This window comes from Perca flavescens, chromosome 7 (assembly GCF_004354835.1).
Source record: "Perca flavescens isolate YP-PL-M2 chromosome 7, PFLA_1.0, whole genome shotgun sequence".
NCBI classification, from domain to species: Eukaryota; Metazoa; Chordata; class Actinopteri; order Perciformes; family Percidae; genus Perca; species Perca flavescens.
In genome coordinates, this window is record NC_041337.1 from 27,548,164 (window position 1) to 27,564,080 (window position 15,917).

Here is a 15,917-nt window from a genome sequence, read left to right on the forward strand (position 1 = left end):
TAGAGTTTTGAAAAATGTGTATTTTGATCATTGGTTGTGAGTTTTGTGTCTAGAGTTTTGAAAAATGACGTCAAGGTTCTGAAATTAGTAGCAAAGTGATTGTAAAAAACTGTAAACCACACACCAACTGACATCTGCAGATGTAGAATGTCCGGTTTCTGCTACTCCAGCTGGTTTGATGTAAATTTGTATTTTTTCTTTCTAGTTTTGAAAATAGAATATTCTTACTGCTTCCTTCTGTTTGTTTATGCAGTTTTATGTCTCGTGGCTATTTGTTTGTCTCAGTGTGTCTGCTGGTCTTTTTACATTGCAAATACTAGCAAATACTGTTTATTGCTTCTCAACCCACTCCTCCTCCACGTTATTTTTACCAACTGTGTGGAGTCATCAGAAGGAGTTGGTGGTGAGTAGATTTTCTAAGAGTTGAGGAGAGCAGAGAGTGGAGTGATTTTCAGAAGCAACATTTCTTTTAAAATCATAACTCAACCTCCTACTTTTTCCTGAGTCACAGTCTGCAATATACGATGACTCAGAGCTTTTAACTTGTGACAACTATCAGATAGATAGATCGACAGATAGATAGATTTATACAACAATTTATCAAGTTGTTGATGATCCTTTGAGTTATTGCTTAATTGATTAACGTTACCTTGATATCCTCAAATAATTGTGCATACTGGTACTAATACACATTGTATAACTCCAACTATGCCTTCTTTAAACCTTGTCAAGACGTGTTTATAAATATTGCTTTGGTGTAAATGAGTAAATACAGGCCTTAAAACCCTAAAGAAGAAGAAGAAGAAGAAGAAGAAGAAGAAGAAGAAGAAGAAGAAGAAGAAGAGTAGATACACACTTCAGTCGCCTTTGCAGTTTTTTTTTTTTTTTTTTTTTTTTTTTCTTTCAAGTTTTATTTCAAAATACAAATAACAAAAATTCAACCATGTAATATGACAGAAGAAATAATACAAAAATGTATACAGATAATATATGAAATAAGAGAAGTACTATTTAAAAAAAAAAAAAAAAAAAAAAAAAAAAAAAAAAGACAGACTTTCAATAATGTTAAAAATAAGAGACAGCAAAATCACTTAAGGAAATTTAAGTAGATATCATATATTAGTATAGCTTTCTTATTAGATACCAACTTAAGAGACTCAAAGTATATGTCAAATTCAACTTGGAATAATTTGAAGCACGGTGTTGAGCTGGAAAATTTTGCCTTGTGGATATGAAACTTACCTAATAAAATAAAAAGATTTACAATATTACATAACTTCCGATCTTTACATTCAAAGTATGTAATAATATGTTTCCCTTCAAGTGTGATTGTATATTTTGTTTTAGATACCATATAATCTTCAAAACTTTTCCAGAATACAATACAAAATGAGCAACCATAAAAAAGATGGGTTAACGACTCTTGTTCTGTTTTACAAAAACTACAATAGTTATCAACAGGCATGAATTTCGAGATAAATAGGTTTGTAGGGTATATATTATGTAATATTTTCAAATGTAATTCCCTAACCTTGTTCGTGATACAATATCTAAAGGGAACAAGCCACGCCTTATGCCAGTTAACATCAGTAAAATGAGAATTCCAGAAAAATTTCCCACGAGGTGATATTTTCTTTAAATTTAGAAAGCATTTTCTAATGTGTTTATTGGTACAGTTACTGCTCATAATATCCATACCATTAATATAAAAAGTAAAATTAAAATCAGTAACTTCATTTTGTTTTTTATAACTTTTCATTAATTCTAAAATGCCAGTAGGTATAGATTTGAAAACTGAATTATATTCTTTGAACGTTATTGGGAATGCTTTCTCTCTGAGAAAAGATTCATAATTAAGTAAATGACCATTACAATCAAAAAGATCCTTCACGAAGATAATCTCTCTATTGATCCAGTTTTGCAAATAGAGTGACTTGTTCCCCCTAGTGATGCATTCATTATTCCATAAGATAGACTTGTGTGGAGAAAAGTTGTGAGAATGACATAACTTCCAGGCCAAAAGAGCTTGTTCGCCTTTGCAGTTTGGTCCATTCCCCCTTCCGTACATTTTGACGTATACAGACATACGTATGCGGAACCTTAGTTGTAAACAAAAGCGGACACTGCAATTACTAGCTACATTTCTCTTCTGAGCCAAAAAATAACCGAAACATATTCATATCTTGTCAGAAGCAGCGTGTTAAAGGTAAGCAACAGTCTATTAACTGTAAATATATCCAATTGTTAGCTATGTAGTAAGTGCTGCAAGCGAAGAAGATTTGATTTGTTATGTAGCTAGCTAGCTAATATCCAGTCGTTGAATGATATATAATGTCTATGATGCTAGCTAGCTAGCTGGCTAGCTAGCTATAAGCTAACCTGACACCGATAGTGCTCCGTTTGTGTTCGCTAACAAGTAATATTACTTAGTACTATTACTAGTTAGTACGTGGTTACTAGTTAACGTGAGTAACTATTAACTAGTTAATGTTAGCTTGCTATATAACGAAACTCGTCTAACGTTAATGGTTATTTACCGTAACGTTAGCTTCAGTATATTAGCTAAGTCAACATAATACCAATAATACAGGTAACGTTAACTGCACTAACATATGGTTTCAGCATCACATTTTATCACAAAAAACACCATTCCTAAAGTGTAAAAGAATCAGATATAAGACAATTTGCTTTTATATTGGATGCAGTCTTCAAATTGTGAAACATTTACTTTTGATTACAACAATTGTTATGAATTGCACCTCGTACGATGTAATGTGACAAATGAAATTGATTGATTGATTGACTACACCAAACACCCCTTCACTAGCATGTTTGGTAGTTTGCAGTGTTTACCAATCCGAGATTACACTGTAACGAATTGCTGCTTAATATATTATTTGTATTTTGAAATTGCCAGTAAATATATAGCTCATGGCATACTAGCTACTGTCCATATGTATAGTCTAAGAATCTCCGCATAAGTGTTAAAGTTCCTGATGGAGTTTGGGAAAATGTCTTCTACATCAGGGACATACTATGATGGGATGCTTTTGTCTTTCAAATTACAGATTCACAGAAGACTAAATGACAATCTTGATATATTATGATGTTAAAAGAAAACAATACATCTCTTTACATATTCTGAATCCACACACACCTCTGTCTCTGTTTTATTTTTTTTTAAATCGGTCCCAGATGTTTGGCAGTGGTTGATGAAAGTGCCAGCTCATTCCTTTTAAGAAGACATACTTTGGTGCTGTAGGCCCGCAGAAACGACTATAGCCAACATGTCTAGGAAGCAGACGTCAAAACCTGTTCGGAGCAACAAGAAGAGTGAACTGGAACGCAAGAAGGATGAGCGGGCAGCACGCAGGGCCATTGTAAAGGACCGCAAGAACCGGCCTCAGGATGGCGACGAAGGAGCAGAGTTTGTCAGTTTCTCCAATCAGCTCCAGGCCCTGGGGCTCAAGCTGAGAGAAGTCCCCGGAGATGGGTAAGAGCCAGAAATAGATTGTGGTGTCTAGCTGTACTTTGTCTCCCTCTACATTGTCGTTTACCATCACTGATACTGCAACACGTGTCTCTTAAATCTTATTATATACAGAAAGCTTCAAGCTGGAGACAGCTGTCTCATCATGACTAACCAGGATGTCTTGGTAGAGGAACATAATGTCTTCAACATCTCCCCAGCCCACAGTCATAAACAATGTACAGTAATTTAAACAGCAAAGTAGTAGCTGCTTGTAGCTGTGTTGTGGCTGCATAGTAGAGGCAAATGTCACTAGAGCCATTATTTGACAGTCCTCATCTTTGTGAAACATGGTTTGTCTTCCATAACTGGGAATGTAACCGATTTACTATACAGTATTGCATCTCTATCAGTCATGTTTACTACTGGGCAGAAGGTCTGGGAGCCTTGTGATTTGCAGGACTTAATTCATTTTTATTGGCCAAAGCCCAGAAACCTGCCAGCTAATGCAAACTCTAATGAATTCACCAATCAAATATAAGCCTTTGATTTAAACATAACACTGAGTTGTTTAACTAGAGGTAGATATGTGTGGACATACCAGTCAATGTCTTTGTTTCTTGCAGGAACTGCCTGTTCAGAGCTTTAGGTGACCAGTTAGAGGGTCACTCCCGGGGTCACCTGCGGCTTCGGCAGGAGACTGTCCAGTATATGATGTCCCATCGACAAGACTTTGAACCCTTTGTTGAGGACGACATTCCCTTTGCACAGCACTGTAAGAAAATTACTTAGTGGGGGACATTGAGTAAATCAACAACGTAAATAAAGTAAATGCTGTGATCAGATAGACTTTTAGTAATGCCTCATTCATAATTAACTATTTTGTCATATTACTGTACACGTCCATTGATTTCAGGAGGAGAAAACTTTGACCAGGAACAATGCAGTGACCCCTGGTGGCCCTCAGTTCTGTTTGCAATGTAGTGACAGATGTATGTCAGTGTTTTCCAACCTGGGGGTGGGGACCCTGTATAAGGGGTTGCAGGATACATCTGAGTGAATAGGGCTGGGCGATATGAAGATTTATATCCTCAAAACAATATAAAATGTCTATCGTATATATTTTTCTAAATTGTTTCTATCGCAATTTCGAAAAAACAACGGCTGAACTGTGTTATGGCAATGTTTATTTCATTTGGGCGATGCTTTACGTCCTGATCCTTGCACGATGTGTTTATTTTGCACTGAAGTTCTTAATAAAATGAGAAAATACTCTATTTTCATTTGTCAAGTACTTGCACACTGGAGTATACAAAAATAGGCTTTATCATGTGGTTATTTCATATAGGCTATTTATTTATTGAATTACCAGATACCTATATTACCTAGATTGTGATATATATCATTATCTAGATGATGAAATTACCTATATTGGGATAAAAGATGTTTTTTTTTAACTTGTGAATTACATTTTTAGGCCTCTAAAAATTTTAAAGAGTAAAAAAAAAAAGAAAAGAAACTTTTAAACCAGTTACAAGTAGACGTGTGCGACTGTTGATGATGGGGTGCACATAGACATTGCTTCGCTGTAAGGTGTCACAAGCCAACAAGGTTGGGAACCACTGCTAGCTGCGTCTCTCTTGACTTCATTCATTCAATCAATCAGAAATTGTATTCTTGACTGATTTTGACAACTAGTTTACATGTTTTATGTAATGTATATACAATTTGTATGTAATCAAATTAGAAATATGAAAACGTAAAAAACAAAATTGTTTAGGAAAGTGATAGTGTTTTAGGAGACATACTGTGTATCTGCTGTGACAGCACAAGAAACATTTTGTGATCACAACGTAAGATTATGTTGTGAGTAATTGTTTTTGTTTCTTTCCGCCCAGTGTCCAACCTCTCTCAGCCTGGTACGTTTGCAGGCAATGACGCTATTGTGGCTTTTGCTCGCAGTCAACAGGTGAAAGTGGTCATCCATCAGCTCAACGCACCACTGTGGGAGGTAGGGGCAGAGACTTTACAAATGATGTCACATACTCTAATGATAAAATCTAACTCTCTTTTGGGATACCACATAGTTTATATGTTCTGTTGTCATTGCAGATAAATGGTGCCGAGAAGCAGGCATGCAGAGAGCTACACATTGCCTATCGCTATGGAGATCATTATGACAGTGTGAGGCGGACTGGAGACAACTCTGAGAATCCTGCTCAGCTCCGCATAGAGGTATATAATATACAAATGTACAATGGTCATTCAATGGACCAGCATTCAGGAAAATATTCCCAAATTAGTAAATTCCAGGTCCATCTTTTGGATAGATAGATGTCAAGAATGCATTATGTCATGTTTACACCTACTGAGGCAGCCTTTACTGATGGGTCTCTGATGTTTTCTCAGAATCTGCAGAATTCACAAGGCCAGCAGCGTGAGTTTGGGGACGGTCAGAGGGACAGATGGAAAAACCCGTCTCCCACAGCCTCAGAGGAGGACAACGTGATCCTCAGCTCCATCAGGAATCAAGGAATCCAGGGTCAGAAGCTACACTTGATTCAAAGAATTAAGGTCTTTTCGCGTAGAAGAAGTTTAGGACAATTCATATGTGGCAGTGGGCTTGTTGCTCTGCCTGACAGGTTGACCCACGCCTCCCTACCTGCCCACTCGTCTCTTATTGAAAATTAATTACTTGCCGCGTTAATTGCTTCCCGTCTGAAAAAGACCTAAGACTATTAGGGTAAAACAACCAGGAATCAACCTATTGCAGAATTCATAACCATCACGCATTTAAGCTCGTCTATTCTGCCAAGTTTTCCATTGATCCCATAAACATGTCAGCCTGTAATTAAGAAGACCGTTTGCTTGACATTCGTGTGTTCATGTGTTTTCTTTCTCAGGTGATGAGGAGAATCTGCTCCAGCTGAGTGCGGCAACCATCAACGCAGAATGGCTTGTTGGCTCCGTGCTGGGCCGGTCCTGCCAGGGCCCGTGTGCCTCAGGATCCTGCTCAGCCTGCAGAGCTGCTGCCACAGACTGCAATGAGCATAAACAGCCAGCAGAGGACAGCAACGTACTAAACCCAAAGGTAGACTTACCTATTACGCAGCCTGTCTCGCCACATTAATTCCAAACCAAGTCCATTTTTATTTCACTTATTCACTTAAATGTTTTCCTCACTCATAAAACGACCAGTCCTTGACGCATTCATTTTTGTTTCCCTCACTCTCAGGTATCTAATAAGCAGAGGAAAGAGCAGCAGCGTCAGGAGAAGAAGAAGCGTCAGGAGGAGAGGCATCGGCAGAAATTTCTCCAGAGTAAAGGAAGTCAGGACCAGAACCAGAACCTGCCAGAGGCTGTCACTTTAGTACCAGCTCTCAACACTCTCAGCATATAGACTGGAGCATGGCCAAAATTACCTACTGCTACTCTCGCTTCCGGTGGCTGGCGCTGTTTTGCACATAGTCAAATTTGATTCAGTCACAGTGGATGACTTTTCCTAAAGATAACCCTATAGTTTCTTTGCAAACAGTATAAAGGTGCCTGCAAACTTGTGTGTGTGTGTGTGAGAGAGAGATGTGGGAAAGTTTTAAAAGACAAGAATGAAAGAGCATGACCTTCAGTGTTTCTGTTGGGTTTTGATTGAGTTCAATTCCCAGTTGGTGTTGGTGTATGCAGAAACTCCTCAGATCTGGCCTACCTACCACGCTACCTAGCCCCTTTCTATGCTGGACATCTGGCTTTTTATGACAACCATGCAGATAATCTTGTGCAGCTGTTTTTTTTTTTGGATTGGTCACAGATTGAGTTTATTCAGATCGGACCAAAAGAGGAAGTGAAAGAAGAGTTGCAGAGGAATGATTGTTATGCACACTGTGTAATGAATGTGGCAATAAATAAATGGTTTACTGTTTTTGTGCACAAGATAATATATTAAATGGTATCCAGGGTGACATGTTTTTTATTTTTTAATTAGAGGTACATTAGTCAAGAGTAAATTCCTGACATTTTCATCTTGTGATGTTTAAAGATATTAGTGAAGTAATTATTTTCTTTTTTTTTTATTTCCTTTGGTGTTGGAGAAAATAACCTAAATACAACAAATTGGACATTAACAGACCTAAGGAACATTTTGGCAAGAGGTTGAGGTTTCACTGAAAACAAAACAAACAGCTACCTCTTTGTCAAAATTATTTCTTGGTATTTAACTCCCCTCGTGTTGAAAGTCATTTGGGAAATGTGTTACAGGGTACATATCAATGTTTGCCTAGTCTTATCAGTTAACATAATCAAGTATTTGACTGGCTGTTATTCTAATTAGTTATCTTGGACTTGAGTGGTCAAACAGGCCATTGTAGTTGGGTAATTATTAAACCAAGGTAGGTGAATGATAAAAGGCCTCACCATAGGGAATACTTAACACCAGCAATATGTCTGATAGCTCTGTCTGTAGTGCATGCTGATGATTTAGTACACAATACAGCGGTTAGTATTTTTCTAAACCTGGGCCTTCAGTTCTTGGCATGTTGATAATTTAACAAATGATAATTTCCACCAGAAGAAAGCCATGATTTGTGACAAACTACAGCCCTAGTTGGGGCAGCAGTGGCCTAAAGGTTAGAGAAGCGAGCTGGTGACCGGGAGGTCATCTGTTCAATCCCCAGACCGACAGGATAAAATCGGGGTGGGGAAAGTGAAAGAGCAGCATTTGTCCCTACCTCATTGCCCTTGAGCTTAACCCCAACTGCTCCAGTGGAGCTGGAGTGGCCAGCAGATCAGACTGCAGTCGTACTGGGCAGCTTCCAGGTATGAATGTGGAACTGTGTGAATGTGATCAGGGCGTTCCTGCAAAAGAGAGGCTGCCTCTCAGTGAACCTTCCCTGAGTAAATAAAGGTTAAATACAAAAAAAGTCAAATGTGATGTAGGAGTCCTGCCAGTACTGCAGGTGGAAATAAGAACTTGAGAGTAGAGGCTCAAGCCCAACTCCGTGATACTGTCCGTTTATCATATTGGGAGTGGGACGGCAATTTAAACATACTGTTCCTTCATGCAGCAAAGAAACTTATTAGTGTATAGTAGACTGAGCTCCAGTAAAATTAGAATTGAAAAATAACTGGACAGAGACAACCCATTTCAAACAGAATAGTGCTATCTGATATGGAAAAAAGTCACACTAGGAAATATAACAAATGTCCATTTTATTAAAACAGCATAAAAAAAGACGAATGAAAGTCAAGGCGAGGCTTACAGAGATAATTTTGTCTTTGACAGACTTGACAAACTATGTACACTTGATTCTAGTGTGTTGGTAGATGGCCTCGAAGACTGAAACCTACATGCCGGTATAAATTACACTTTAAAGCGAGATTATGTAACATTTGCTAAATGTCGCTTGTGGCATTCATGGAATAATGTTAAATGCAAGTATAACAGTAACACAAGAAGAAAGTATTTTTAAAGCCAGCAAACCGACTTAGTAATGTCAGGTACACATTAAAGTTTGCCAACATTCGCCAGCATTAGCTACTGGTCGAGCAAAGATTGATGATTTATTGCTTATGAATTCAATTTTCCAGTTGTAAAAACAAACGTCTTGTTGCAAACCATACATAGTCTCGCTTTAAACATCGGTGACCCTTGAAGAAGAAGAAAAAAAAAAGGTAGAGTCCAAATGCTGCATTATACCACATTCCACCACTGTTTTTACAGTAGAATAAGAGGGGCTGTCACTGAGGTTTCTGGACCACTCCTTCTGAATGTCCAGGTTATTTGATGACAAAGTTGAACATGAGCAGTTTCCCATTAAATCTCCTCCGTACAGGTAACTTTACCTTCTTAGGTTTCTTCTGAGTGCAGTCAGCAGATGAAACAAGATGACATCTTTCTGAGTGAGGAATCAGTTGGTAGATCAGTGCTACGAGGGTGAAAGCTGCTGCTCTAGAAGTCCTGTCTGATGTTCTCCTTGTTCTCGTCCCCCTGCTGTTGTCTCAACTGAGTTACTTCGTTCTCCAGCTGGACAATGGCCCTCTCGATCTCAAAGTTCTTACTGACCAGAGACACCCAGCTGTTGAGGGACAGAAACAGATGTTACAACACAGGAAAATCTAACCTACATACTCCCATGCATATGAAATCTTCAAACAACGTACTTGGACTCCAGTTCTCGCAGTTTGGCTCCTCCCGCTAACTGATCATTCTTACGCTGCCAGTTCAAATCTTGAATTTGCTTCCTGGTGTGGCAGAATAATTGAATTGGTTAACAGGATAAAAAAAAAAAAAAAAAAAGTGTTTAATGACACTTTTAATACAGGTCAAATGTTCCAGCGATGGGTCACCTGAATTTCTGAAGTTCCTTTTGAGCAGTCTCAATCATGAAGGCCAAGTTACTGGAGGAGGAAGATAATTATTTAATGATTAGCGGTCTTTACACACACATCATACAATGCGTTAATGTCTGTGAGAAACGGGTGCAATCACATACTTGTTGTAGACCTTCCATGCGTTGGTTCCATACTGCAACATGAGCTCCAGGTTGTCAATGCGGACTGCCTGGTGCTCTAGCTGGGCCATCGAGTTGTTCACACACTCCTGCCACGCTGTGATGTCATTCTTCTGTCCTGATGAGGGTGCAGGCAGCTCATATCTCCACAGGGGAAAAAAAAAAAAAAAGTCAAATTAAATGAACAACATTTGGGGCCACCAAGCAAAAATGATTATGAAAAAGTATTACTTTATTTAAAAAAGCAGGCATACTATCATTTTAAACAATTAAATGGAGTAACAACTGCAACTAACAATTGTTGGCATTTTCTATCAACAATTTTTGTATTCATCAGTTCTATACATTGTCATATACACAAAATAACATGTTTAAAGTTTTGGGTGTTAAAAATGAGCACTGACAGGAATGACCTGAGCTGCAGTGTGTAGAGTTTACCTCTTCATGCTCAGGAGATCCATGGGCTGTCGAGCCGCCAGACGCTCAAATTCATTCCTCATAATTTCTGTCTAATGGGTGAGAAATCAAAAAAGAAATGCTGTCATTTTGGTCACACTGGCTGAAGCTGTGAAGAAGGTTTCAGAGGTCTGGGGAGTTTGTCACCTCAAAAGTAGAGAAGTCAGGTGTGGGCAAGTAGCTCAGGTAGTTTTTGGTAGGTCGGTATCTTCTCGTCTCCTCCTCCACCAACGCTGCAGCCTAGAGGACAAAGGATAATTTGCTTTTTTTGCACAGGGAAAGCACTGCAGCTACCAAGAAATTAACTTTTATCACTTTTTACTTTGGTTGGATATCCACCAGGACAGGTGGTTTGTAGATTGGCGTTGCAGAGCAGGTATTAGGGTTAAATTGTATTATTAAAACACCAACAACTTTTTTATTTTACTGTTTTCCCATAAATCTTTATGCAGAGTGGAAACACATTTGAAACCGATATCAGACCCCACACAGGCAATAATGTGAGGAGTTCAGTGTCATTTCATCTTTAAATAGAAAAAGAAGATATAAAATATTATTCTAGTTGTTTCTAGTTGAACTGGGAGGTCTGAATTTCCGAGATACATTAGGCGACATTTATTTTGCAGACTCAAAGCGATTTATTTAATTTTCCGAACGGGAATTGGTTTCCAGACTGTAACAGGCTAACGTTACGCTAACGTTACGCTCCTCACCCCAGGAAGTTGGGGTAATGGCTAAATAATTCACTAAACAAATGCTAAACATTAACGTTAGTACAGCTACTTGTGGTCAGACTAAATGCTGTAACGTTAGTTTATAACTGCCAAACGTCATATATATTAATACGTATATATACCAAGTGTTACATTCAAATGTTTCTAATATTTAAACAGTTTGCCTTGTCCATTTAGGCATGATTAGCTAGCTAACATGCTGCGGTTAGCAATTTCCCTGTTTACTCACCGCTTCTCTGACACCTGCGGCATCGTAACCTTGGTCAAAATATGGCAAAGCATCGACGAACACTTCACCAGCTACTGAAGCCGTTCCGGCCATTTTTAATCAGTTTATATTGTTGAGTTTGTTTGATTTGTGCCCCTCTTAGCTAAAAAACAATAACCTCTCCAGCTAACAAGAAACACGTTTTACCGGTCGCGACTTTCACAATAAAATCCTTAACTAGCTATAACAGGCCCGTGAGTTTTTGTTTGTGACATCTAGTGGAGTGGAATGTTACTGCTGCTTGATGAAGCCAAGCTGTAAAGGCATCAACACGTTTAAAACGTCAGTTCATTTGATTTTACATCTACAATATTGTATATCAGCACCTTCATAATGTTTTTCTGGATCCAGCTCTACAAGGATGGGAAGGGTGGTTATACATCAAATACACATAGCCTACAGGCTAACAGCTGCTTGAAGAGAAAACTGACCTGCCTACTTTATTTGATAAGGGGATGGATATTCTTTTAATACGCTCAACTGTGTTTGACAGGTCTTTTTTGATTTGGACTGCTAACAACAGCATCAGTCCCTAATAGCAGTGAAATCTATACCTCACTTTTAGACAGTGTAAATGATCCCTCTAGATTGAAATGGTCCCAAAACAAACAAAAATAGAGATGTTATGTACAACGTACAAACTATCTTCCAGTTAATTTCGCAAGAATGAGCCAATACCGGGAAGCGCCATTTCCTTGTCTCTCATCAAACATCCTATTCATGCATTCTTGCATAAGCACACACATGCACTAAAACAACACTGTATACAGTCAGTATTCTGTAAGGCAACTATCAAAGACGTTGGAAACAACCCTTTGACATTTTGTCAAGGTGTCCAGCCTGTAGGCTCCCTTACAAGTCAGCTTTCCTTAATAGCTTAGCTTCATGCTTTTTTGACCCTATAGTAGTACTTTGAAGTACTGCAGGGGTTAAGTGATATTTTTTTATGCACAATTCCTTAAATAACTATACTATAATACCGAAATGAATTTAGTAATGGATTCTAATCATTTGAAATGTATCTTAGCATTTAAGTGTTTTCAGTTACAATGTTGTTGTAGACTTTTTAGGGTATTTGGCTGAAAAAATATATATTGAAAAAAGTTTGCGATCCACTGCTATACAACATAATATTACCACTACACTTTACAACTATTACAGTACACTAACTGTGATAATATGAGACATAGTTTAAAACACTGATATCAATATCATGATACCTTATCAATACGGTGACAGATTTTTTTTTTTGGATGAATACATTTTATGGACAATGAGCGCCACCCACTACACAGCACGTTCTTTAAACAGAGGAGAATGTTCAGTGGCAGACTTCTGTCACTGTCATGCTCAACAGACAGGTTGAGGAGGTCCTTTGTCCCCAGGGCCATCCAACTCTTCAGTAACACACAAAGGGGGAGGGGAGAAATGGCGTATTCAGCATGAGCCTGTCTCTCTCAGCCCCTACCACCATTATATCTCTGTCTGCTGTACACCTGACTGTCTTATAGGCTATATTAGCCCTCCTACACAATCTGGACTCTGGTCATAACATATACATCTTATAACTTTTTATGTATGTGAGATATATGTGTTTATGTGTTTGTTGTGTTATGGTTGTCTAAGCTACTGGATGCCTAAAATTTCCCTCGGGATGAATAAAGTAAGTATCTATCTATCTATCTATCTATCTATCTATCTATCTATCTATCTATCTATCTATCTATCTATCTATCTATCTATCTATCTATCTATCTACAGTATCTATCCATCCATCCATCCATCCATCTATCTATATATCTATCTATCTATCTGTGTACAAACAGATGAATTTAGATTGTTCTGGATTCTGTTTGTTAAGCCTTTCACCATCATATAGCTGTTGTTACACTTTTTAAAATTCAATTCAATTTTATTTATAGTATCAAATCATAACAAAAGTTATCTCTGGACAATTGACAGATAGAGTAGGTCTAGACAACACTTTATAATCTAGAGAGACCCAACAATTCCCCCAAGAGCTATTGCAAGAAAAAACAGAAACCTCAAACAGGACCTGGCTTTAGGTGGTTGGCCAGCCTCGACCTGTTGAGAAAGAAAGAGAAAGGAAGAGCGAACACTTGTGTTCAAGTGTACAATATGTATAGTAATGACTAAAAATATGAGTTGTGCATAAATGATCAATTTTAGATCATGAATGCAGTTAATACATACTGTGTGCGTATATATATAAATATATACATTTGATTGTTGCAGCAGGACAGAAATAAATGCATATGAGTATAGAAAGTATTAAAACAGAGATAAAAAATAAGACGTACATAAACTAAAATAAGAATAGAAAAAAATAGAATTACTGCTTTGCGGTTGCATGCCTCTGCAAACTAGTGCAGTTGTTGCAGTTTACATCCATGTCTGTCCAGACTTACATGATATATGTAGTGAAGGAATTTAACAAAAGGTTCATCCTTGAATCCAAGTGGATGTTTGTGCCAAATTTAAAAAATAAAAGATTCCCATAAGGCATTCCTGAGATATCACATTCATGAGAATGGGACAGACATGAGGTCACATTGACCTTGACCTTTGACCTCCAAAATCAAATCACTTCATCCTCAAGTTCAAGTGGGCGTTTGTACCAAATTTTAAGACCTTCCCATCAAGGGTTCTTGAGATAAGGATGGGATGGATAGACATAATGCTTCTGGCCACGGCTGTCATCAGCACAAAGGCACAAAAATAGAAGCTGTACGAGAGCATTTGGAGACAAAATTACAAGATAAAGTGACAGTAGTGCTGAAACAAAATTTAGAGCCTTTGTACCTGCGGCCATTAGACTATATATCAGCAGTGGCTAACACATACATCATCACTCCAACCCCCTCTCCCTCCCCCTCCACACACACACACACACACACACACACACACACACACACACACACACACACACACACACACACACACACACACACACACACACACACACACACACAAAGTTTACATATATAATAGACTTGCTGCTATTTATTTATCATACGTGTCACTTTAACTCTTGTATGTTTTGTTTTTTTAACTTAAATTCGTATACTAGTTGTGTACACTTCCTATTGTATTTATTCTTATTTTATTTTTACTTCACTATTTATCTTAACTCATGTCTGTCTTGTGCTGCTGCAATACCTGAATTAGCCTACCCATATATATCTATATATATATATAGATAGATATATATAGATATATTGATAGATAGATAGGCTGTGTGCTCTCTCCTCTCACTGGGGGCGCATTTTGAAGTAAACAAACTCGGGTCTTGGTCAACGTCATGACGTAATCCTACGTACTACTGGCTCGAAAACTTACGCAGGACGTGCAGCGGTTCAAAGAGGAAGGAAGATGGCGGATAACAAAGGCGAGGAGGATATGGAACCGTCTGCTAATTCGGACTCAGTGCCTTCAACGCAAGATAACGAGCAGCCAGAGACGAAAGTGGAAAATGCAGTAATAGTCATAGAAGCGAATACAAACGGCGGTGAAGAAACAGAGTCCCATGATAACGTTAACGAGGCACCTACACCCACCAGCGACGGGGGAGACGTCGTCAGCGTCGGAGCTGCTGTTGCGGGAGGGGAAGCCAATGGTAGCGCTAGCAATGCCGTCAGCCCGGCTGGGACCAGCAGCAACAATGCAGAGCCAACAGCAGCTGAAACCCTGGCCGCCGGGGATGTTCCAGTTGGCGGACTCACCACTGAAATGTCCCCCCCTCTTACGGCTCCGGCAGCCACGCCGGTACCCACTCCCATTAATTTTTTGGATACGTGCGCAGTGTGTAAACAAAGTCTTCAGACCCGAGACTGTGAACCGAAACTTCTGCCTTGTCTGCACTCTTTCTGTCTAAAATGTATCCCCCAACCAGAAAGGCAGATAAGCGTACAGGTGCCTGGACCACACGGACAAACTGACACACACATAGGTGAGTTTTTTCCACAAGTAACGTTAGCTTGATGTTGATGTTGGTTAATGTGGCAATCCTTAAGATTTCAGTTCTGGTGAATTTCAAATGTGTGTTTGAGGTTAGCAGTCTGGGGCAAATAAATAGAATGAATATCATTCTAATTTATGGATGGTGATACATGAGCAACATGTAACGTTTTCATAATTGTGTGCATATCTTTAGTTTTTGTGTGTAAGTGGAGAAACCATTGTACTACAACATTTTTTCCGGGAATCCGCAGACACCCAGTTCGTAAAACTGCAAATATGTATTGCAATACTTTTATCCTTGGGCCATAGATAGCGATAGATAGCGACTAAACAGACATTTAAGACATCAGAAATGGAAATTTCGAGATTGCTGTCTGTCATAAGTTCGGGCTTCCACCGTTGAAGTTGTAAACCTTAATTTATTTTCGGTGGGAATTGAGATGGACTAACGTTAACGGACACCTAGGTGGTTGATCTGGGACATTAAACCTGAGACATTACCACTG

At 38.6% G+C, this 15,917-nt stretch overlaps 3 protein-coding genes across 5 annotated transcripts in view; 2 read left to right on the forward strand and 1 right to left on the reverse strand.

Annotated features, from left to right (window-relative positions):
* Positions 1-2,068: 2,068 nt before the first annotated feature.
* otud3 (OTU deubiquitinase 3) lies at positions 2,069-7,425 on the forward strand. Of its 2 annotated transcripts, none has more exons than XM_028584057.1 (8): positions 2,069-2,206; positions 3,196-3,493; positions 4,096-4,244; positions 5,368-5,480; positions 5,582-5,704; positions 5,879-6,011; positions 6,373-6,560; positions 6,705-7,425. In XM_028584057.1, exons 2-8 carry the CDS (start codon positions 3,288-3,290, stop codon positions 6,867-6,869), a joined length of 1,077 nt encoding a protein of 358 aa, XP_028439858.1. In that variant the 5' UTR covers positions 2,069-2,206; positions 3,196-3,287; the 3' UTR covers positions 6,870-7,425. The 2 variants fall into 2 exon arrangements, with proteins under 2 accessions (XP_028439858.1, XP_028439859.1); XM_028584058.1 differs by lacking the exon at positions 2,069-2,206 and adding an exon at positions 3,605-3,708 and having other exon boundaries at positions 3,407-3,493.
* Positions 7,426-8,654: 1,229 nt separating this feature from the next.
* bcas2 (BCAS2 pre-mRNA processing factor) lies at positions 8,655-11,627 on the reverse strand. Its single transcript, XM_028583219.1, has 7 exons — positions 11,392-11,627; positions 10,576-10,668; positions 10,411-10,481; positions 9,955-10,116; positions 9,809-9,859; positions 9,623-9,703; positions 8,655-9,537 (listed from the first exon to the last, which is right to left on the reverse strand). The coding sequence occupies exons 1-7, from the start codon at positions 11,482-11,484 to the stop codon at positions 9,411-9,413; spliced, it is 678 nt and encodes a 225-aa protein (XP_028439020.1). The 5' UTR covers positions 11,485-11,627; the 3' UTR covers positions 8,655-9,410.
* A 3,129-nt stretch (positions 11,628-14,756) lies between these two features.
* trim33 (tripartite motif containing 33) overlaps positions 14,757-15,917 on the forward strand; it is a 38,481-nt gene continuing 37,320 nt past the window's right edge. The window contains exon 1 of one of the 2 annotated variants that reach the window (XM_028583037.1): positions 14,757-15,400. In XM_028583037.1, coding sequence (XP_028438838.1) covers positions 14,824-15,400 — 577 coding nt within the window. In that variant the 5' untranslated portion in view covers positions 14,757-14,823. The remainder of the gene's footprint in view (positions 15,401-15,917) is intronic. The other variant, XM_028583038.1, reaches the window with a different exon arrangement.